We start from the raw sequence: 23,762 nt of genomic DNA, 5'->3' as shown, positions 1-23,762 counted from the left end.
TATTATTTTTGGATCCGTGACCGCAATAATTTTGACAGGATTTTGATCCCATAGTGGTTGTCCCAGAAAATGATAAGACATCTTTGTAAAATCTACATTAAAACACATGTAACAAGTTCGTAGAAAAGGTGTATTTGTTTCCACGTTTGTTTAGCAAATTTAGGAAAACAATAATAGCATTTTCTACAAAACTGTTGATTTAATGACATCAAGGGTTTTTTTGGTCAACACAGTTTTTCCAAATATTAATAATATATACAAAATGTTTCTCAGCTTATCTTTTAAAGAAATGTTAATAATAATAATAATAATAATAAAAACATTCCAAACTACTAAGCCAACATTCATTTTTTTCAAGAATCTCAGCTTTTATTTTTAAAATTATTTTACTTACACGTTTTTACTTTAAAGGTTGCATTTGACCGCAAACTACACCAGTCACTTCGCATCAAGGTATATTTATTTATACTGTTCTGTATAACACATGTGAAATAAAGGTTCTGATTAAACAAAAAACAACTTTGACCAACAAAACGCACATTTGGTGATTTTTCCTACATCACTTTTAATTTACTGATCGAGTTCAAGTTCACAAATCAGTTGTTTGGATCTTAGAGACGCGAAAGTGCTGATGAGAGAGTTGAAGGGGCGTGTTTCCATGTTCCCACAATGGCGGATACTGAACAGCAGTCAGGTAAAGCACTTCAATCATATCTGCGTTTAAACACACGTCACTTTAAAGCGGTGATACCATTGACACCTGCCGATTATATATTTTGTTGTTCAACGCTTCTGTGCTTGAAGGGGATGTGCATACGTGTTGATAAACGCTTATAGTGTCGCCACGCCTCATGTAATGAATCGACTGGAGTCTTGACAGCTCTGATGTACATTTAGCTCAGCGATGTGGCGCATATATCGGTTATTAAACCTTTTCTTTAGGAAACAAATCTCGTTCTTTGTAATACTATATATTTAATTGCAACAATATTTTGCTTGATTTTAGTGAGAGTCTTGGACGTAGCTTGTGAATTATCTCAGTTTCAAAGTTAGCTGGCTAACTCATCATATTTACATAAATTGCATCACGACTTGATTTGTTTGTAATGGTTCGTATCAGCTTTAAAAATGGCGTGTCCCATGTGTCAGCAGCCAAATCACCTGCAGCCCAATAAAGTTAAGCAGGGTGGGGCGTGAGTACCTGGATGGGAGACCTCCTGGGGAAACGAAGGTTGCTGCTGGAAGAGGAGTTAGGGAGGCCAGCAGTTATTAATAAAGGAATTATGTATAATTGGTTGGTGATCCGTTTTTGCACGGAGATGATCCTGGGAACACATTTTGCACGTGTGTGGAGTTTATTATTTTTGTTAAAAGAACTTGGAAAATTGTTCTTTGGGTCAGAGAAATATGTTAATATGTTGTTAGACTGAAACCAACTTGGAGCTGCTCATACACCTAAAGGACAGGTAATTTAGTTTTTTCATGTTTCAGGTTGTATAACCCTCAAACGACTTTCTACCTCCAAGCTAGGTCCCTCATTCTTTCCACTAATCAGTAGAATGATATAGAAATATATGCATAGAAAGACTCATGGCAAGATGAGTTTAAGTTAAATGTGGGCAATATGCCAAAGTTCACATCACTTTTTGTGTAGATATTTCTATTTTATTTTGTTTGTACATCCAGCACTAACTTAAACACATTAAATTGTGATGCTCATTGCCATTGCACACAAAGTCATGATCTTACTCTGGACATATCAACCCACAGGAAATATAATTTACCTGCCATTACCACAGTGACGTACAAAGGGCTCAAGATCAAGCAAGCATTTTTTCCTCTGACCTGGATCAGAACCCAGGGAAAGAGTTGATGGTGTCCATTCAGCAGTATCATTTATTTGATTTTGTCAAACTAATCCATCAAGGGCCAGCGTGGAACTCTAATCCTGAAGTTTTTTTTTTCTTACTTTCAGATAACTATATATACAAATACTGGGATTTAGGGATTATAACCAATCGTTTTATATGCTTCTGGATAAATCACTCTTTGGGGACCTTCTTAGACAGAATATTGAAATACAAAAGAGAACCAGGAGACTTGACATACGCCATAGCCAAATACAATTAAACTTTTCACAATACCTTACACCTAATCGTAGAAAACATTCCCTGTCTTAGGTCAGTTCAGATCACTACTTTATTTAAGAATGTGAAATGTCAGAATAATGGTTGAGAGAATTATTTATTTCAGCTTTTATTTATTTCATCACATTCAGTGGGTCAGAAGTTTACATCCACTTTGTTAGCATTTGGTAGCATTGCCTTTAAATTGTTTAACTTGTGTCAAACGTTTTAGGTAGCCTTCCACAAGCTTCTCACAATAAGTTGAAGACAGAACTTGTGTAACTGTGTCAGGTTTGTAGGCCTCCTTGCTCGCAGACACTTTTTCAGTTCTGTCCACAAATATTCGATCGGATTGAGGTCAGGGCTTTGTGATGGCCACTCCTATACCTTGACTTTGTTGTACTTAAGACATTTTGCTATAACTTTGGAGGTATGCTTGGGTTATTGTCCATTTGGAAGACCCGTTTGCGACCAAGCTTTAACTTCATGGCTGATGTCTTGAGATGTTTCTTCAATATATCCACGCAATTTTCCTTCCTCATGATGCCATATATTTTGTGAAGTGGACCAGTCCCTCCTGCAGAAAAGCACCCCCACAACATGATGCGTCCACCCCATGCTTCACGGTTGGGATGGTGTTCTTCGGCTTGCAAGCCTCACCCTTTTTCCTCCAAACATAACGATGGTCATTATGGCCAAACAGTAAAAAATAATTTCATCTTGCCAGAAGCCATTTTTCCAAAAAGTGAGATCTTTGTCCCCATGTGCACTTGTAAACTGTATTCTGGCTTTTTATGGTAGTTTTGGAGCAGTGGCTTCTTCCTTGCTGAGCAGCCTTTCAGGTTATGTTGATATAGGACTAGTTTTACTGTGGATATAGATACTTGTCTACTTGTTTCCTCCAGCATCTTCACAAGGTCCTTTACTGTTGTTCTGGGATTGATTTGCACTTTTCGCACCAAAGTACTTTCATCTCTAGGAGACAGAATGCGTCTCCTTCCTGAGTGGTATGATGCTGTGTGGTAGCATGGTGTTCAGACTTGCGTACTATTGTTTGTACAGATGAACGTGGTACCTTCAGGCATTTGGAAATTGTTCCCAAGGATGAAACAGACTTTTGGAGGTCCAAAAAAAAGTTCTGAGATTTTTGCTGATTTCTTTTCATTTTCCCATGATGTCAAGCAAAGAGGCACTGAGTTTGAAGGTAGGCCTTAAAATACATCCTCAGGTACACCTCCATTTGACACCACCTTATCAGAAGCTAATTGCCTAAATGCTTGACATAATATTCTGGAATTTTCCAAGCTGCTTATAGGCAAAGTTAAATTTCTGACTCACTGGAATTGCTTTATAGTAAATTAAATGTTAATCTGTCTTTAAACAATTGTTGGAAAAATTGCTAGTGTTATGCACAATGTGCAAAAAAAACGACTTGCCAAAACTATTGTTTACTAATATGAAATCTGTGGAGTGGTAAAAAATAAATTGTAATGACTTTACCCTATATAAACTTCTGACTTCAACTGTATGTGATTGTAATAGATTTTATAATGCAAGTTCAGAACTGCAGAAACCAAACATACCGTTTGCAACTCCGTATTGCAAGACTTGAAATGAAAAAACTATGCAGCAAAAATAAATCAGTATTAATAAATTAAGGTGTACAAATATGTTAATATTGATTAAAAGAAGGTGAGAGTGCCTGAAAATGTCATCACTGTTGTACTTTAATTTCTAGATTAGTTGTCCCTCATAGAGAAAATGGACAAAACATTAATTTGGCTCGAATTTGCAGTATCCATTGATATTTTTGTCTCTTACACAGGCTCCTCCCATGAGGATGACAAGCCTCCCAGTCCTGTCAGCTTCAACTTTATGGTACCAAAGAAGGAGATTAGCATGGTGCCTGATATGGGCAAATGGAAAAGATCCCAGGTATGTTTTACAACCCACCAATCAAAGAGAGATGGATATTAGCTCATTTTCAGTCTTTTCTTTCCCAGTGCCCCTGGAGTCTAAAATAAGAATAGGAAGCTATATTGTTTGACACACTTTTATCACGCAGCATGTTGCTGCAGTGTTATTGTATTTTGGAGACAAAGCCCTAAAAGATCAAGAGATAATCATGAAAACCTCTGCATAAATTCTTCCAGTTAAATTGCGCTCTGTCATTTTTATTTTCTTATTAAATATAGTAATTTTTCTATCTACAGAAGTCTACTACTACTACTACTACTGAGCATAGTTTATATAGCACTTTTTCAGTGTACAAGGTGCTTCATAAACATAAGATCTTTTAACAATATAAGCAGATCAAATAATCTAACAACACAAACAATATTCAGTGGAAGTCAGAAGATTACATACACTCCGCTTCAAATCATTAACAAATGTTTTTAACTACTTCACAGATTTCATAATAGCAAACTATAGTTTTGGCATGTTGTTTAGGACATCTACTGTGTGCATAACACAAGTAATTTTTCCAACAATTGTTTACAGACAGATTGTTTCACTTTTAATTGACTATATCACAATTCCAGTGGGTCAGAAGTTACATAGAGTTATACATACATAAGTTAACTGTGCCTTTAAGCAGCTTGGAAAATTCCAGAAAATTATGTCAAGCATTTAGGCAACTAGCCAATTAGCTTTTGATTAGCTTCTGCTAATTGGAGTCAATTGGAGGTGTACCTGTGAATGTATTTTAAGGCTACCTTCAAACTCAGTGCCTCATGCTTGACGTCATGGGAAAATCAGCCAAGATCTCAGAAAAAAAGATTGTGGACCTCCACAGGTCTGGTTCATCCTTATAAACAATTTCCAAATGCCTGAAGGTGCCACTTTTATCTGTACAAACAATAGGATGCAAGTATAAACACCATGGGACAAAGGACCTTGTGAAGATGCTGGAGGAACAGGTAGACAAGTATCTATATACACAGTAAAACAAGTCCTATATCGACATAACCTGAAAGGCTGCTCAGCAATTAAGAAGCCACTGCTCCATAACCAACATACAAGTTTGCCAGACTACAGTTTGCATGTGCGCATGGGGACAAAGATCTTACTTTTTGGAGAATTATCCTCTGGTCTGGTGAATTATTTTTTTAACTGTTTGGCCATAATGACCATCATTATGTTTGGAAGAAAAAGGGTGAGGCTTGCAAGCCAAAGAACACCATCCCAACTGTGAAGCATGAGGGTGCCAACACCATGTTGTGGGGGTGCTTTGCTGCAAAATATATGGCATCATGAGGAAGAAATTATGTGGATATACTGAAGAAAAATCTCAAGACCTCAACAAGGAAGTTGAAGTTTGGTTGCAGTTGAGTCTTCCAAATGGACAATGACCCCAAGCCTACTTCCAAAGTTGTGGCAAAATGGCTTAACTACAACAAAGTCATGGTTTTGGAGTGGGCATCACAAAGCCCTGACCTCAATCTGATGCTCAATCTGAAAGAATGTGTGCGCAAGGAGGCCTACAAACTTGACTCAGTTACATCAGTTCTGTCTGGAGGAATGGGCCAAAATTCCAGCAGCTTATTGTGAGAAGCTTGTGGAAGGCTACCCAAAAAGTTTGATCAAAGTTAAACAATTTAAAGGCAATGCTACCAAATACTAATGTATATGTAAACTTCTGACGTACTGGGAATGTGATGAAATAAATAAAAGTTGAAATAAATTATTCTCTCTACTATTATTCTGACATTTCACATTCTTAAAATAAAGCAGCGATATGAACTGACCTAAGACTGAATATTTTCTACGATTAAGTGTAAGGTATTGCAACAGAGCCCATGTCAACAGTGTAGTCTAGAGTGATGTTACGGAGCGAAATGTGTGTGATCCATCAGTCCAAACAAAATCAAATACAAGTACAGAAATAAAATGTCCAAACACGCACTCTCTGCTAGAACAATATAACAAACCACAATGATCTGCAGCACAGTGTTTGTAAAAGACATGCCATTGCCAGCACAAACTACCAACACCGCATGAAAATGATTTGGACCTGAATCCAAGAATGTCCATTTTATTAGTTTGAGAAGACAAGGAAATAAACAAATGATGAGCAACTCTGGTGTGAGGCAGCTGCAGCAGCAGATTATAAACTTCATGTGTCTTTGCAGATAGGTGTCAGTATAAAGTCCAACACCTCTAAGAGCCAGCCAAACTATCTAGAAGCTGATCATTCCAATAATGGAATGGTATTTAAATTAATTTTTTTAATTTTAGAATCTCTATTTTCTGTGTAGTATGAATTTGCTGTCACATCATTAAATCCCCTTTTGCTTGTGTTGGTGCATGTGTTTCTGTTCTGTGTAAGTAGGCATATGCAGACTATATGGGATTCATTCTGACCCTAAATGAAGGTGTGAAGGGAAAGAAACTTACATGTGATTACCAGGTGTCCGAGGTGGGTCACACTATCCTGCTGATCACTATACTGCTACATGTTTATCTGTGTGTTCTGGGTTAATTAACTGGTACATAAATGTTGCTGCTGATAATACAGTGGATCAACTTTTAAAATGATGCTTCTCTGTGCTATTAGACAGTGGAGAAGTTGCTTGCTGTGTTGGGAATACTAGATCGCTGGATCGATGAGACTCCACCAGTGGACCAGCCTTCTCGCTTTGGCAATAAAGCCTTCCGTACCTGGTGTGCCAAGCTAGACCAGGTTAGCAGACAATTAATCAAAATCCTGCTCATTTGAATTTCTTTCATACTCCGTTGTAATAATATTCAAAAATAGGGATGCAAGGATATGAAAATGTTTGCCTGATACTGATTTTACAAAAAACCATAGACCGATACATTGTCATCAGATCACTGTTTTACTTAAGAATTATGCTCTAAAAATTTAAGTGGTACAAAGGCTTTTTTAATTTTCGAACAAGAAATAATTTCTATTGAACATTGATTGGATTGGAACACATGACAGGCCAAGATTTTAAAGAAAGCCACTATAAAAGATAATGCAGTATAAACATACTTAAGGTGTTTTTTTTTTTTTTTTTCATTTAATACAATAGAACTCACATTTTACATGTATGTACTGTATATTATAAAACATTACAAATTCATACTAGGCATAACCTAAATGTTGGGGAATTCCACGTAAATGTTAACCACACCATGGGAAAAATAAAAAAGATTTAGCCCAAATCCCTCTTTTAAATTCGGTGTTATACTAATTAAATGGATATAGTTATCCAGCCCGCTAGAAGGCGCCGCTTGCTCACAGAGATCCGACTGAAGTGTTGAATACAGACTATATTTTGAAATATAGCTTTTTAAGGCTTAGTAATCAAGCAAGGCCATATTGCGATTTCAATCAATCATGCAGTGCAAATGAATATTATACTGATGTCTCAAGTCAAAGTCTGCTGGTTTCAAAGCATGTTGGATGGTTTACCTCATCATGTAGCCTATAGATAAGGGCCACTTTCACAACTGTCACGTTTCGCCACAGTAATATGAGAACAAGAAGGAATACAAATTAAGTATTACATGATCTTTGGTGTGCCAACCGTTCTACATATTGTGGCTTTTATAATTCTTAAAAGTTTTTACAAAGTGTGTTACTAATTAATTACAAATAAACCATCGGTTTATGAATTCAGCATTTTCATGCTTTTAACCAATATGCTGATGTTTTTAATTTGGTCAGTAATTGGCCGATAAGTATTGGCAGCTGATACATCAGTGCACCTTACTTAAAATGCTTTCTATGTACATGTATATGACCAGTTTTTAACATGTTTTAAAGTGGTAATAAACTGAATGAAAAATGAAACTTCTGCCATAATTTTCTTACTCTAATGTTGTTCCAAACCTATATGACTTTCTTTATTCCATTGAATACACAAGAAGATGTTAGGCAGAATGACAGCCTCTGTCTCCATTTCCATGTCTACTTTTTCTCACATATATTTTTCTTTTGTTGCAGCCTTATTCTAAAATACAAAATAATATTTTTTTTACCACATCAATCTACACTCAAACATACCCCATAACGACAAAGCAAAAAACAGATATTTTCTAATTTGCAAATTTACTAAAAAAAATTAAATATCAAATTGACATAAGTATTCAGACCCTTAATTCAGTACTTATTTGAAGCACCTTTGGCAAGTCTTTTTGGGTATGATGAATTTGGGGATTTTATGCCATTCTTCTCTGCAGATCCTCTCAAGCTTTGTCAGGTTGAATGGGAACCGTCGGAGGTAGCCATTTTCAGGTCTCCCTCGATTGGGTTCAAGTCCGGGCTCTGGCTAGGCCACGCAAGGACATTCACAGAGTTGCCCCTAACCCACTCTTGCGTTGTCTTGGCTGTGTACTTGGAGTCATTGTCCTGTTGGAAGGTAAACCTTCGGCCCAGTCTGAGGTCCTGAACGCTCCGGACCAGGTTGGTCAGTGAAGATATCTCTGTATTTTACTACGTTCAGCTTTCCTTCAACTCTGACAAGTTCCCCAGTCCCTGCCACTGAAAAACACCCCCACACATGATGCTACCACCAACATGCTTCACTGTTGGGATGGTATTGCATGGTACCTGGTTTCCTCCTGACATAACATTTGGAATTGAGGCCAGACTTTTCAATCTTTGTTTCATCAGACCAGAGAATCTTGTTTCTCACAGTCTGAGAGTCCTTTAGGTGCTTTTTGTGTCTCTTACACTGAGGAGAGGCTTCCGTCTGGCCACCCTACCATAAAGCCCAGATCAGTGGAGTGTTGCAGTGATAGTTGTCCTTCTGCAAGTTTCTCCTATCTCCACACAGGATCCCTTCTCCCACAATTACTCCATTTGGCTGGGCAGCCAGCTCTAGGAAGAGTCCTGGTTGTTCCAAACTTCCATTTAAGAATTATGGAGGCCACTGTGCTATTCAATGCACAGTGGCCTTCAATGCAGCCAAAAAACTTTTTGTGGCCTTCCCCAGATCTGTGCCTTGACACAATCTTGTCTCTGAGCTCTGCAGGCAGTCCCTTTGACCTCATGGCTTGGATTTTGCTCTGATATGCATTTTCAGCTGTGGGACCTTGCATATAGACAGGTGTGTGCCTTTTCAAATCATGTCCAATCAATCAAATTTGCCACAGGTGGACTCCAGTCAAAGTGTACATCTCAAATATGATCCAGAGAAATGGGATGCACCTGAGCTAAATCTCAAGTGTCATAGCAAAGGGTCTGAATACTTATGTCAATGTGATATTTCAGTTTTATATATATATATATATATATATATATATATACACACACATGTGCAAAGTTATCAAAAATCTATTTTTTGCTTTGTTCTAGGATACGGACTGTAGTAATGTGATTGATGTGAAAAAAAAATAATAATTTAAAGCATTTTAGCATAAGGCTGCAACATAATAAAATGTGAAACAAAATTAAGATCTTTGAATAATTTCTGAATGCACTGTAAGCAATTTCTGCTATACAAGCCCCACCGAATGGAATTGCAAAAATAAACAATGTTTTCTAAACCGCTTTCTGAATACACCCCTCGTCTGCTGTTGTTCAAGTCCCACCCCCAACTCATGCCGTTGGTTGAGTAACGTTGGGGTGGTCGCTCTAAACAAACACAGAAATGTTACAGTGCCACAGAGACAAAGGCTTTACAGTTTTTGAGAAATGTAACCTTTGAATGACTTCTAGTTGCCTCTGCATATTAAGCTGGGATAGAAGAAAGTATTTTAACACTGAAAGGCATATACTTCATATACATACTTCAGCTTTAAGTATAAAGTACTTTCAGAAAGTATTCACTGACTGACTTGAAGAAAAAAATATATTTTCTCAAATGAGCCTGGAAAAATCTGTGTAGAATGCTTTTTTTTTTTGTGATTTTTAAAATTGTTGATGTAAGAGTGTTTTGTGTGTGCAGGAGGCTGATGCTCTGGTGACTTCTGTTCTCCCATCAAACCGTCATGATGCTGCTCCGGAGATAGCTGTATACCTGAAAGAGTCTGTCGGCAACTCCACCAGAATCGATTATGGCACAGGTCTGTGTTTGTTTGTTTGTGTGTGTGTGTGTGTGTGTGTGTGTGTGTGTGTGTGTGTGTGTTTCTACTTGCAGCAAGTTATTATTTGTTTGTATGTTATGTTTGTTTGGTTGTCCAATGTCACCATCAGACATTATGTCAAAGTCTACACTGTCAAAGTCATTATTTGTACAAAGAAAAATGTTTCCCGTTATTAGAATAAGCTTGTGAATTCAAAGGTAAAATGTTGTTATAGCACATTTCCACTAGAGGGTACTGTTGACACACCAATTTCCTGAGCACTTGCATCCTCAATGCAGCTGTGTATGTATTAATGTTGTCTTTTCACATCAAAGTCCACCTATAAGAAAATAGTTCATTTTTACATTATTTAGCTTAAGAATTATATATTTGGGTGTGCAGGTCACGAGGCTGCGTTTGCTGCATTCCTCTGCTGTCTTTGTAAGGTGGGAGCTCTGCGCATAGAGGACCAGCTGGCCATCGTATTTAAAGTTTTTGACAAGTTGGTGGATCTTCTTATTTCTTTTCTTCCAGCATTGAATATAATGCAGATTGTCTTCACATGAAATCTATACCTCTTATTAGTATCTCTTTGTTAAACTGGCTTCTGTATTGAACAAGTCACCTCACTGCTCTCTCATTCCTGCATACTAAATGCCAATAAGAAAGGTTTTGTAATATAGATCCAGCATATTTTGGTTGATGGTGTGAAGGTCAGCCATGGCAAACTCGTTTGCATTATTGCAAGCATTATAATCTGATTGTCTTAGGTATCTGCTAGTGATGCGCAAACTGCAGAAAACGTACAGGATGGAGCCAGCGGGGAGCCAGGGCGTGTGGGGTCTTGATGACTTTCAGTTCCTTCCCTTTATATGGGGCAGTTCACAGCTTATAGGTAACTGCTTGGTTTTTGTTGGCCATTTTCCTTACAATTGTATAGTGTTAAACACTGTTAATGCGCTGTCTTTTCTGGAAATGCCTCTTCATTTATAAACATTTTTCTTTTAAGAAGACTTTTGTTAATGGCTTCAGTAACTGTTTATTGGACCTAGAGCTCAGAAATATTTTGTTATTATATTGAGCAACTGAATTGTGTTTGTTCAACAATTGTGTGTAGACCACCCAACCCTGGAGCCCAGGCACTTTGCGGAGGAGAAGTTTGTTAATGAGTACCACCAAGACTACATGTTTCTGGAGTGCATTAAATTCATCAATGAGGTGCATGTGGTCTGACAACTTCTCATATTTGCTTAATGAGAATTTTTCCTTATTTTGATTTGGGGATGAAACACACACAATGTATTCTTAGAGTAAATACTTGCCATGTACTATTAAAACGTGTTGTGTCATCTGGGATTCAGACTCCAGTAGCTTTATTGGCATGGTAAAAAAGGTTTACATTGCTAAAGTCAAATTAACTAGTAACGTTAAAAATACACACTGTATTGAAAAAAAATACAAAAAAATAAAGCAATAATAAGAATTTTAAAAAATTAGAAATAAAAGATTTCTCTCTCTCTCTCTCAGGGAGGTTGTGTTTGGACTCCACTCACATGAGTCATTTCCTTCCTTCCCTGCACGTTGTTGTGAATCACTCCTAGGGCCCCTAGGGCCCACCCCCTCCTTTCTTTTTCTTTTCCCCCATCACTCTCTTTCTCCTTCTCTCCATTCCTCTATGAGAGTTTAGTGGGTCTTGGGAAAGTCCAACTTGATGAGGGCAGTCTGAGAATCTGTGTGTGTATGGAGTAAAGCCACACAGCACTATCATTCATAAAGTACTCTTTCCCAAGGGCAGCTCCCCAGCTCCTCCCGCTCATAAACTATCATGAATAGGCCTGATAGTTCAGTGACTTTGTTGATAATTACATTTCAAGTACTACAGTATAGTTAAAAAAAAAAACTGTTTGTAAAATTATTCTATTATTATTTTTGTATACTCTGTGTACATATTCCGTTTATTTCCTTAGTGTTAAAAAATTCCAACTATTTTTATGAACGATCTCTAAGTTGTTTTGCCATTAATTTACTAGTATCAGTGGTTTCCATACACTTCATATAAATTAGGTAAACAAATAATTGAGGATTTGAAGAGAAGTTGCCACTGTGAAATGTTGCTGATTACACAGTATGTCCAAAATATAGGATCTTTTTAATCACAATATTCTTGTTTCTTTATTTCCTTCCGTTAGATGAAAACAGGCCCCTTTGCCGAACACTCTAACCAGCTTTGGAACATCAGTGCTGTTCCTTCCTGGTCCAAAGTCAATCAAGGTCTCATACGAATGTACAAAGCGGAAGTAAGTATTATGGTATAATGAAAACTAATAGATATAAAAAAATATCTTTGAGTTTACAGTGTTTCAAAAGGATATTTCACCCAAAAAATTTAAATTCTGTCATAATTTACTTACCCTCACATTGTTCCAAACTGGATGATTTTGTTTTCCATGAAACACAAAAGGAGATGTTAGGCAGAATGACAGCCTAATGGTGCATTCACATACAACGCAAAGAAAAGTTTCGCGTTGCATTGCTCGTGCAAGTATAAATGTGTGTTTAAACTTGTGTTCGCGCGTAATGTAAACCTGCGAGAATTCCCCCTCTCTTCCGGAAAAGGACAGGAGGAGGTGCTTCTATGACTCTGTTCATAGTAAAGTACAACCAATAGCTGTAATCAAGTAGCCGCACATATTTTCAGAACTTACCAGGTAGTCCAACTTCCTCGCACACTTTCCTCCAAGCTATGTTTTTTTTCTTCCAGTCTCTGTACATGTTTGACATTGTGTCATACAATTCCGGGTGCCCACACACCGCTACAACAATTTCCAGATTTCTTCTGCTACTACGTCAGTACGTCAGTGACATCCGGACAATCTCAATGCTGATAGACTTTCGCGACACCACGTCATGCGGATTTTCGGTCGAGTTGAATGAATCTATTTTACCTGTTTGATTATTGCTCGCCATTCGCTTCATTCGTGACGCCCAGCATCTATTCTAATATTTGCATTGACTTTGTAATTGCACCGCACGAAACGCTCGCTTCGCGTTGAATGTGAATGCATTATAAGTCACCATTCACTTTCATTCCTTTTTTTTTTTTCTTCATTCAATGAAAGTGAATAGTGACTGAAGTTAAATTCTGCCTAACATCTCCTTTTGTATTCCACAAAATAAAATAGTCATATGGGTATGACACAACATAACAGAATTTTTTTTTTGGGTGAACTATCCCTTTAAGCTGATTCAATGGATTCCTTTTATAGTGTATTTTATAGTGTGTGCAAATGGTACATTGGTACTGGAAGTTAATCCACTAAATCCTTTGTTATCATTATAAAAATAAGGAATAAACACTTTATTCAAGATTTAGAATTACTACCCTACCCACCAATTTCACTTTACTGTCTGCAGTTTTTTCATTATAAAGCTAAGGCATTGACTCTTAAGATACTCTGTGAAGTTTTAAGAATGGACTAGAAAGAGTTAATTGAGCAAGCATGTGTGTTCCAGGGGAAGAACCCAGTGCCCCACCCCCTCCTCCAAAGCCCACATCCTGTGTTGAGAAGATGCCTGTGCTCCCTCCCCCTTTTCTCCCCTCAGCACAGAGCAAAGCTTAGGGGCCAGTCTGTCTGCAAATTCCCCTCCTCTCTCTCTCTCTCTCTCTCTCTCTCTCTCTCTCTCTCTCGCTCTCTCTTTCTCACACACCCTGTCTGTCTTTCCCCACCCCCGTATGTGTCATACTCTCAGTTTCTCTTTGACAGTGTTAGCCCTGCTCTTCTATGTGCCGGGGATAGGTGATTTTAACACTTTTCTTACCAATTAGATGATAAGACTCTTAAGAGTATAAGAGTATGAAAGTTATATTAAACATTTTTATCTTTTTTTTCATCAGATATATTAATTAAAAAATATCTTCATTGACATAATTGTTTTACATACAATAATGTCAAAGTACAGATTATTTTTTATATTATATATTACTATAATTTAATATAATTTTTTTTATTCTTGTCACAAGTGCTGCATTAACCATACTATGCCATGTACAGTATACTACGGAACTGTCAATAACAGACTGGCTTAACATTCCTAAATTTGTGTTCACTGATTTCACCCTGTTGCGAGTATATATGGACAAAACTGTATGTTTGTGTGTACATGAGTGATTATGTCCATGAAATTGTAATTGAGACTTTGATAGCAAGCAAAGTGACACTATATTAGATCATTTGCCAGGGCGTATCCCTTAGGCAGCAGTTGTTCACTTTTCTTTTGAAAAGCGGACATTAAAATAGTTTCCCAAAATAAGCACAATCATTTTAAGAGCAAAGATGTGTGCAGATATACCTCTGTTGTAAACCTTATTCATGGTATCAGACATTTTTAAAAACTTGCAAATCTATTCCCTTGCTGCACAGTTGAATTTAACTAACTTTTTTTGTTGCCCTCTCACAGTGTCTAGAAAAATTCCCAGTCATCCAGCATTTCAAGTTTGGCAGCCTACTCTCTATTCAGCCAGTCAAACCATAAGTGACAACAAAAAGAATCCACATCTTGTCAGAGCACAACCAAACCTCCAACGTTGGACGAAACTGCTTCATACCACCCAACCCCCGTTAACAAACCTTAATATGCATCCTCTACACCAGAGGTGGTCAGTTTTGCTCCTGTAGATCTACTTACCTGTAGAGTTCTGTTCCAATCCTGCCTCTAATACATATTCATGTAGACCTTGATTATCTGGTTCATGAGTGTTTAAGTTGCTCTACAGGAAATTCTAAATTCTTAACTCTACAGGAAGGTAAATATCCAGAAGCAGGATTAACCTTTCCTACTCAACACAATCTGCTAGATGTGTATTTGACAGAAATTCCACATCTGATGGTCACATCACTAACTTCCACTTATTTGATGCAATTTGTGTCTATGGTTTTATTTATCTACTCCCTGCAAGCAAGTTGAACTACTCCTTGGATCCATGCAGTGAGCACCTTTGATACGGTTATGCACATATATTTTCAGTTGGATTGGTATTTATATTTATTTGTGTATATAGACACAGAGCTTGTCACAATGAGGCTTGGTTTTGGTTTAATGTTCAGAATTTCGCTGTCCTTTTCTGCATATTGCGGCGCTGTTTTGTGGTCTGTTCTGCATAACGCGGCGGCCCATTTTAGCTTATTGCAGCCGATTCGGCACGTTTCGTGGCAGACCAGTCAGCCTGCTCAGTTATCCTGATGGCTAGTCTGCCCCTGATCGGCCCCAATATGCGTCGGCCCACCGGGAAAATTCCCGGTATGCCAGATTACCAGTCCTGCCCTGCCAGTGGTTAAATCTATGTCTTGGGAAGCGATATGATAGGTGTGGGTGAGAAGATGATCAATATTTAAGTAATTTCTTGCTAGAAATTCTTTTCCCTGCCAGTAGGGGGTGATATGCATGAAGAATGTGAATCACCAAAAACAAGAGAAGAAGAATATGAAAGTGATCTGTTTCTCATCAACACCTATCATATCGCTTCCCAAGACATTGATTTAACCCAGTGTTTCCCAACCTTTTTTCTGCCACGGCACACTTTTTACGACTAAAATGTTCTACGGCACACCACTATCCCACATAGGCTAATCATAGTCAATATTTTTCCTTTTCAAGAACTTGTCCATGTTTTCTGTATGTCTTAGTAGTGTGTTTACTTGTAATGTTTGAAATTCGGCTATGTAAAAAAAAAAAAAGAAAGTCGCATACAGTGCTTGCATTAGACTTTCTCATCGTCCATCATTTTGACGTACAGGGTTGTAAAAATTCTGTCTCAATCTATTATTACCCATCATTTTAATGGTCATATTTTAATGACAATTAGATGTTTAATAGCTTTTATTTTCATTCATATTTTCATTTTTAATCATGACAGGATGAGCATATAGCAGATTATGCATTTATTAATTTATTTAGAGAACAGATGAACAACAGAGACATGAAGCAGATGAATGTTTCTTTTTTCTTCTTTTTTTTCTCACCACAGTGACAGCGGAGGCCACTAAAACACGACATATATACAACGCAATATTACAAAAACAAATACGATTAAAATATTAACAAAACATGCAAAAAATGTACTGAACAGAACATAATCGACAACTCAAACTATCCTCCTGGTCCACATCGACTTAAACTCACCTGTGCGTAATCAAACGCATCAAGGGAGACTGATGCGGAGGTAATTGTCATTAGATTTTTTGTCTTTGCCTCAGACAGACGACTTCTCATGGCAGTTTAAATTTGGTTCCGGAGGCTGAACTCGGCGTCAAGCGCCGCATTGCCCTCCACATGACAAGAGTTGCAGAAAACGTCACAGAGTGGCGATTTTACAAGTTTGCTACGTAAAAAAGCAGGAGCTGTGCACAATAAACATTGAAAACCTGTATTTGGAAGAGAGGAAAAAACTTGCAGTTGCTTTGATAGCAGAAAGTAATAAAATGACTTGTTTATGTTTAAGCGTTTTCTTGGTGAATTTAATTTAGTTCAGTAACTGGGGTCTCTGATATTTGTAAACAATAAGGTAATATTTAATTAAAAGAAATTATGAGACATTCAATGTCTCCACAAATTTGGTCAGTTTTTAATATTTACTGTTGCTTGGTACTCTCAAAGACATAATTGGTGAAGCAAAAACGTGTGTGTGGAAAAACCCTTTTGTGTAAAGTCACTTCATAGACTTCAATGCAGCACAGTGGTTGTGAAACCCTGATTTAACCACTAGAGATTTATTGATTACTTTTATGCTGACAGAATTGTGGCACCCATACACTTGCATTTTATGGACCAAAAGAGCTGACATATTCTTCTAAAAATCTTAATTTGAGTAAAGCAGATGAAACAAAGTCATACACATCTGTGATGGCATAAGAGTAAATGATGAGAGAATTTTTTGGGTGAAATATTCCTTTAAAGAAAATAATTTGGGTCCAGCTATTTCACTAATATTATACAATTTTGATTTCTAAACTTCATTCTTTGTAAATAAATGGTTTCAGTTTGCATCAGAACATTTCCTCCATCTTGACACACACTACTGTAGTGTCACTACAAAGAACAGGGACAGAATTGTATAATTATCGAAATTTAGTGTAAAGCTTTTGTCACACAAATGCAGTAATGCTGGTACTCTGTTAGAATATTTTGCATCGGCACAAATATTTATCCCATTTTACCTCACACAGTAAGCTTTTAGTTCAGCACAATGCTGCAGGCACCCTTTAGAGTGATAATGGGTGTCATAAATCAAAGATTTAAAGGATTTTAAAATAAGAGACGCATTAAAATGCGCATATAAAACAAATTGATATGAAACTATCAGAACTGGTGTTAAGTTGTAGTTGATCATTCTTTGATCTTGAATTCCAAACTCTTAGGTGAAATGTAATTTGAGAATTACCTTTATCAAAATCTGATAATTCAAATTGAATCCAGAGGAACTGCGCTGTCTATCAACAATTGTTTTTCAGTCAACTGTATAATAAATAAATGTGTATTACACATTTACCAAAGCCTTAACTCATTTTTTGGGTGAACTATTCCTTTATCTCATCATTTACTCATGCTATCACAGATGTGTTTGACTTTTTCATCTGCTGAACACCAATTAAGATTTTTAGAAAAATATTTCATCTCTGTAGGTCCATTCAATACAAGTGAATAGGTGCAACATTTTGAAGCTCCTAAAGCATATAAAGACTGCATAAAATTTACCCATATGACTCCAGTGGTTAAATCCATATCTTTTGAACAATATCATTAATGTGGGTGAGAAACCGATCAATATACAAGTCGTTTTTACTATCAATCTCCACATTTTTTTTTTGTAATTAACATTCTTTCTGCATTACTGGGTTGGAAGGAGAATTTATAGTGCCAAATCACCTAAAAGGAATATTCTGGGTTCAATTAAAGTTACACTCAATCAACAGCATTTGTGGCCTAATGTTGATTACCACAAACATTCATTTTGACTTGTCCCTCCTTTTCTTTGAAAAAAGGAAAAATAGAAGTTACAGTGAGGCACTTACAATGGAAGTGAATGGGGCCAATCAGTAAATGTTAAAATACTCTTTCAAAATTATAGCTACAAGATGCAAACAATATGTGTGTTACCATGATTTAAGTATGAAAAAACTGCTTACTAACCTGTTCTGTGTGAAGTTATAGCAAATTTTACAACTTTGTTGCCATGATGACGTAATGTTAACAAACCCTAAAACGACTGTAAAAACGGCAAAAAAACGACTTTACATCTCATATAATACACCAGTTTTAACAGAATAATTAATGTAAGAGCTTTTATAAAATAAGTTTTACATATTTGTCTTAAAACTCGCCAAAAATTGGCCCCATTTACTTTCATTGTAAGTGCCTCACTGTAACCTTGAATGAATATATATATATATATATATGGAAAGGACAGATGAGTTTAAATACATTTTTGTGGTAATCAACATTATGCCACATATGCTGTTGATTGAGCTTAAATTGTATTTAACCCTGAATATTCCTTTAAATAGTGACCGGTTTCTCATCTATTTCATATAGCTTCTGAAGACGTGGATTTAACCACTGGAGTCATATGGATTATACTTCTATGATGCCTTTATGTGCTTTTTGGAGCTTTAAAATGTTGGTATACATTCACTTGCATTATGAGGACCAGCAGAGCTGACATATTCTTCTTAAAATCTTCATTTGTGTTCATCAGATGAAAGTCATACACATCTGAGATGGCATGAGGGTGAGTAAATTGTGACAGACTTCTCATTTTTGGGTGAACACTAGAGGTTATTCTCCTCACAATATTGTGGCTTTATATCACTTTATTCAACTTTAAATAAAATTCTAATTTAGTTAGGTGAAGTAGTTGAGGTGATTCCTAAAGCAAATAAAGTATTTTAGATCTAGTTTCCGTAAGGCCTAAACACATTCTGTGTTTCAGCATCTGATCAGTCACTGTGTTCTACCGGCCCAACTGTGAAACTCAGCAGAGCTTGCTGAGTAGTTCACAAGAACACAAACGTTCAAAATGAACGCCCAACACCCATCCACCTTCCCATATTCTATTCAAACGTAGGCTCTACTGAGTTCATCAGGCGTGGCTGAGATAAGATAAGATTAAAGTCGGGCCTTTTGTCTTCATTTAGGCTACAACTGATGTTACCACTGAGGCAGTTTCACATTGCTGCTCATTTTGCAGGGGTAAACATTAAATATTTAGTAGCCTATTTGCATCACGTCCACCGGCTAATGAAACACGTGCTGTTTATGTAGAATGTGCTTTATGTGTTAGGTCCTTCCATCGCATATAGGGAGCAAAATAAAAAATATATATAGCCTATATATGCCAAAAAGAATCTGCCTTATTTGGCTGTGCGTGCGCTATCCGTGGTAGGGTTTCCCATGTTCGCCACGCGGGGGAGCTCGCCATACATCACAGAGTACATACCCTGACAAAAATTAAACGAATATATCCTACAAAATGTCTTGCGCTGCGCCTTTTGTTAATCATATTTACTAACGTTAATTTAAAAAGGCTAACTTTTCCTTGCTATTGCCAGTTTGCCCATTCTTAACTAATCAATCAAACAGGCATAACTCTTTTACATTCATTAGTCATACTGCCGACATCAATTTAACATTATTAAATCATTCAGCTATTTCACAGACGTGTTTCTCGCACAACAAACCAAGCTCGATGCGACCGTATTACATATTTGCACGGTTTTAAAATACCTCGCCATACTGTAGGCTATATTATCCCACGCGACCCAATTACTTCCCTTTTTTAGCGGTATTTAAACGCGCCAAGCAGCTACTCGTCGAAATAGCCAATACAACGAATATAACAGCCTATGTAGGCCTATGTTGGACGTTGATGTGTCGGGCGTACTGTGGTGTCTCAGATTGAGAGGAGTCGAGAGGTTTCGGCTACAGATGAGAGAGGACAGGGAGGGGAGGGGGTTGCAGGGACCCGCGGTTTCGAGGTCAGCCCGAGGTGCCGCTACTAAGGCGCTCTAATACCTTCATTCATTGATTTTGAAGAACACCACCATGTGGCATACAGCAGAGATAACAAGTCTCAAAGTTTAGCAAGAGTTGCTTGCTTAAAAAGTGCGCGAGTCTTGAACACAGTGCCCCCCCAATAGAACGTGACTTGTGTGTCGGCCAACATTGTGAACACTAGATTGCTTGCAGGGGTACTTTATCTTTGCATATATGATATGCATTGTGTCAAACCCCTATTATTATTATTTATTTTTTGCAATTATAGAAGAATACTTTCCCCTCTCATTAGTCTGCCTAGTCTTGGCCTGCAAGTTACATTTAAAGATCCCACAGGAAATAGTAGGCTATTTGCCTAAATTCAATACCACGTGATCCAAAACAGGTAAACAAAGCTGAGAATATTCAAGTGGGATCTAAGATTGCACACACATGAGATTCTCAAATTGTGGCCAGTCTGTAGAGCCAAAGAGATGGAGCTTATTCTGTTATAGTTGATTAGAAATGTAATATATTCAGTCACTGTGACCTCCATTGCTGTGAATATGGCCATTAGGTCAATTGAGCTTAGGATGTTGCTCTTGTAGCCTATATGTTATCTTTCAACAATTGCGTTACCTTTAGTATTTTAAGAGTTGATCTCAAAATCACCAGTGGTGACAGATGCTCTCAATTGATCAAATGAAAAAGGAAAATAGGCATTTCAAAGTAACTTTGATTTTTTATTAAGGTTATAAATTTTAAACAAATACTTTCTAAAACAGTTTTACCCGGTGATATACAATTTAATATGCACAAAATTACAAGAATACCAACAAAATATGGAGAATACGTCTGAAACGTCTTTAATTCAGTACACATAGTGCGTATATAATGTGAGGACGTATGGCTAATTTATGAGATTGCCTTTTTAGAACAAAAGGTCTAAGTTTGTAGAAAATAAAATAAAACCCACAAAACCAAGCAAATGCTGGCATCATGAATTACTGTGAAGGCTTAAACTTTTCTGAGTGTAAGGGGGCGGAAAATGGTTAACGCTGTAGACTCAATAGTCAACAAAAATACCTGGCGTTTCAATTACAGCGTGCATTATGGGAGTTGTAGTGTTAATTGATGGCCCAAACGTTCATTGTGATGAGGTGACTGGCATAGGCGAACTACAGACATACTCTGAGGAACTGGAGCTGTAGGTCAGTGCAGTCAACAAAACGCACCAGTCCTCGCCACTTTCTCCAACAAATAGTTCATAGTACAGAAAACAACAAACTAGACAGGGAGGGGGTTAAAATATTGCACCTTCATTAGCCTACTTGATTGCCTTGTATGACATTGCAGTTGTAGTCCGTGTGAGTCAGTCCTCTTCCTGTAGATCTACCGTAAGCACGAGCTCTCGGCTAGTCTTGTTGTTGTCGCCCTTTCTACATAAACTGCTAGTTGATACATTTAAATGTTTAAAAATATTATTACACAGCTACTTAACGTGTTATATCTACCGTCTGAGAGCAGCGTGCAATGGTAGGCTGTTATTGCCAACATTACATGGGTAATGTTATTTTTTACAATACATCTCTGGAGAGAATACTGTGAAAGGGTGAAAAAAGAAACAATCCACGAGCAAAACATTCAAAGACATCCCGTGTTTGTGGCCATAGCTAGCAGTCTGCGTTGGGTTTAAGGCAACGAAATTCAACTTCGTTAGATTATTTAAACCTTTTAAAACGTTTGCAACATTGCCATTTGCTTTAAAGGATACAAGTGGTAGGCTACAACCACACCCCGCCCCCCATTAAAATGAAACTAAAAAAAAAAAACAACCAAATAAAAACGCTTAAATAACTTTGTTGCAAAAATACAAGTCAATTTGTCTTAGACTTTGTACAATTTCATAAAGTATCTGCATTCTCGTTAACCACAGAGTCAACACGCTACAATAGCTCTCGTCCAAGCCCCTAAACTCGCCAGGGCTTGTTTGCTACAGAATTGTCCGTTTAAGGCTTGCTCCAAGTCCGCTTGTCGGCTAACCAGTCCCGTAAACCCCGAGCCGAAGATAGAGATGAGATTGGAAATGTTCGAGGTGTCCAAGGGCTCCATGTTTGCGTATGAGTCCTCGAATTTCGCTCTCTTGCACGGCGTAAAATCCGGTACCTCCTCGATTTCAGACACGTAGTAACCAAAGTCAAGCTTGCGCTTTTTGGCAGAGCTATGTGCGCCCTGGCTGCACGGTTGGAGCGACGCGCAGCAATCCTGATGCAAATACCCGTTCTCTACTGTGGTAACGACATGCGTGTCCAAATCTAGCACTGTAGTTTTGTTGCAGTGCATGCTGCTTATTGGCGAAAAGTCACAGTTAGACACGGGATAGGCTTCCGCACAACAGCTTCGGTAGAACGAGGGATCCGGAGCTTTGCAGACCTCTTCGTTTTGGAGAGGTATGGGCACCGAGCAGGCGCTGCTAGGCTGGATGTGCTGCGCCGGGGCAGCTTGGTGACTGACGGGCAAGAGCGCGCCGCAGAGACCCGGTGACTCGTTCGCGCTGCCGCAGCAGTCCAGCGTCTGCTCCTCGCAGTCCTCCACCAAATCGAGCGGGTTTAGCTCCTGGATCTCGTTGCAGACGGTCATCACCTCCTCGTACTGTTGCATCCTGTAGATCTCGGCGTACTTCTCGTTCATGTAGACCTGCCTAGCGTTCCTCAGCACATAGGAGACCAGCAGATTTTTGTGCAGCTTGATTCCACCTCTCTGCGTACGCGAGTTGTGGATTTTCCGTAAAGATATCGAAATGAGAGTTTGTGCATCCACTGCACACTCCATGGTGTTGATCATGGTCGGGGTTGTGATGGTTTCCCACCTTTCCGACAAAGGAAACCAACTTTCTTTTAGTCAGAATCACGATATTTCGTTCGGGAACGAGGTCTTAAGTCAGCTCTGTGGAGAAACATTGAACGTGGTCGTTTCTGCCTCAGTGTGTGAGCGTAGGCAATCATTAGCTTGCGCTTGCTGCCAGAGTATATATATGACGAAGAAGTTTCCGCCCACCTTGTCTTTAGCCAAACAGAGACCGAGAATATCGTTGAGTGACAAGTAAATCCCACCCACAGGATTTGAGCTTGTCCTATCACAGGGAGGCGGTTCTTCTGTGCTATTCAAATTCCAAACTGACTTTACCAAACTGGAATGTTCACATGTGGCGAATTGAGCATCAGAGAGCGCGGTCATGTCATGTGCGTTGGAAGGACTGCTCAAGAAATGTGACACAAATCACAACAACTTTAAAAAGTTTAGAATAATAAGCATTGTTGAGCTAACATAGTTAAAAACACCCTGTATTGGTTTGAACTCCACTCGATTTTTTATAAGACATGAAAACTGAATTTACTCTGTTCTTGAGCTGCAACATTTTCAAGTTCTCAGAACTCTATGCTTACTAACAATTCAAATTCATATTCAAATAAATAAATGGTATATAGGTATATTTTAGAACATTAATTTTATATTCCAAATGTTATGTATAAGATATGTAATATGCACCATATTACATTTACTTTACTTTTGGCATATTGGATTGAG

General features: G+C 37.9%; 2 protein-coding genes across 4 annotated transcripts; one reads left to right on the top strand and one right to left on the bottom strand.

The window, feature by feature from the left end:
* The first annotated feature begins 650 nt into the window (after positions 1–650).
* Positions 651–17,633, top strand: LOC127639048 (serine/threonine-protein phosphatase 2A activator-like). Of its 3 annotated transcripts, XM_052120877.1 has the most exons (10): positions 651–694; positions 3,952–4,061; positions 6,460–6,546; positions 6,685–6,810; positions 10,028–10,145; positions 10,548–10,647; positions 10,916–11,040; positions 11,263–11,363; positions 12,335–12,442; positions 14,604–17,632. In XM_052120877.1, exons 1-10 carry the CDS (start codon positions 670–672, stop codon positions 14,676–14,678), a joined length of 975 nt encoding a protein of 324 aa, XP_051976837.1. In that variant the 5' UTR covers positions 651–669; the 3' UTR covers positions 14,679–17,632. The 3 variants fall into 3 exon arrangements, with proteins under 3 accessions (XP_051976837.1, XP_051976847.1, XP_051976851.1); XM_052120887.1 differs by lacking the exon at positions 12,335–12,442 and having other exon boundaries at positions 14,604–17,633; XM_052120891.1 differs by lacking the exon at positions 651–694 and having other exon boundaries at positions 6,457–6,546.
* A 3,280-nt stretch (positions 17,634–20,913) lies between these two features.
* Positions 20,914–23,164, bottom strand: LOC127642281 (immediate early response gene 5-like protein). Its single transcript, XM_052124897.1, has one exon. The coding sequence runs from the start codon at positions 23,016–23,018 to the stop codon at positions 22,113–22,115; it is 906 nt and encodes a 301-aa protein (XP_051980857.1). The 5' UTR covers positions 23,019–23,164; the 3' UTR covers positions 20,914–22,112.
* Positions 23,165–23,762: the final 598 nt, after the last annotated feature.

The sequence above is a fragment of the Xyrauchen texanus genome, chromosome 4 (assembly GCF_025860055.1).
Source record: "Xyrauchen texanus isolate HMW12.3.18 chromosome 4, RBS_HiC_50CHRs, whole genome shotgun sequence".
In the NCBI taxonomy this organism is placed as follows: domain Eukaryota; kingdom Metazoa; phylum Chordata; class Actinopteri; order Cypriniformes; family Catostomidae; genus Xyrauchen; species Xyrauchen texanus.
The sequence above is the reverse complement of the archived record's forward strand: the minus strand, read 5'-3'. Positions and strand labels throughout refer to the sequence as shown.

What these genes read in the sequence shown, in the direction of transcription:
- LOC127642281 (XM_052124897.1), bottom strand. Translation starts at nt 23,018, where the DNA reads ATGATCAACACCATGGAGTGTGCAGTGGATGCACAAACTCTCATTTCG.
- LOC127639048 (XM_052120877.1), top strand. Translation starts at nt 670, where the DNA reads ATGGCGGATACTGAACAGCAGTCAG. An exon ending in GGATACTGAACAGCAGTCAG is followed by an intron (nt 695 to 3,951) that starts GTAAAGCACTTC and finishes TCTCTTACACAG; the next exon opens with GCTCCTCCCATGAGGATGAC. An exon ending in TACGAATGTACAAAGCGGAA is followed by an intron (nt 12,443 to 14,603) that starts GTAAGTATTATG and finishes GCCCTCTCACAG; the next exon opens with TGTCTAGAAAAATTCCCAGT.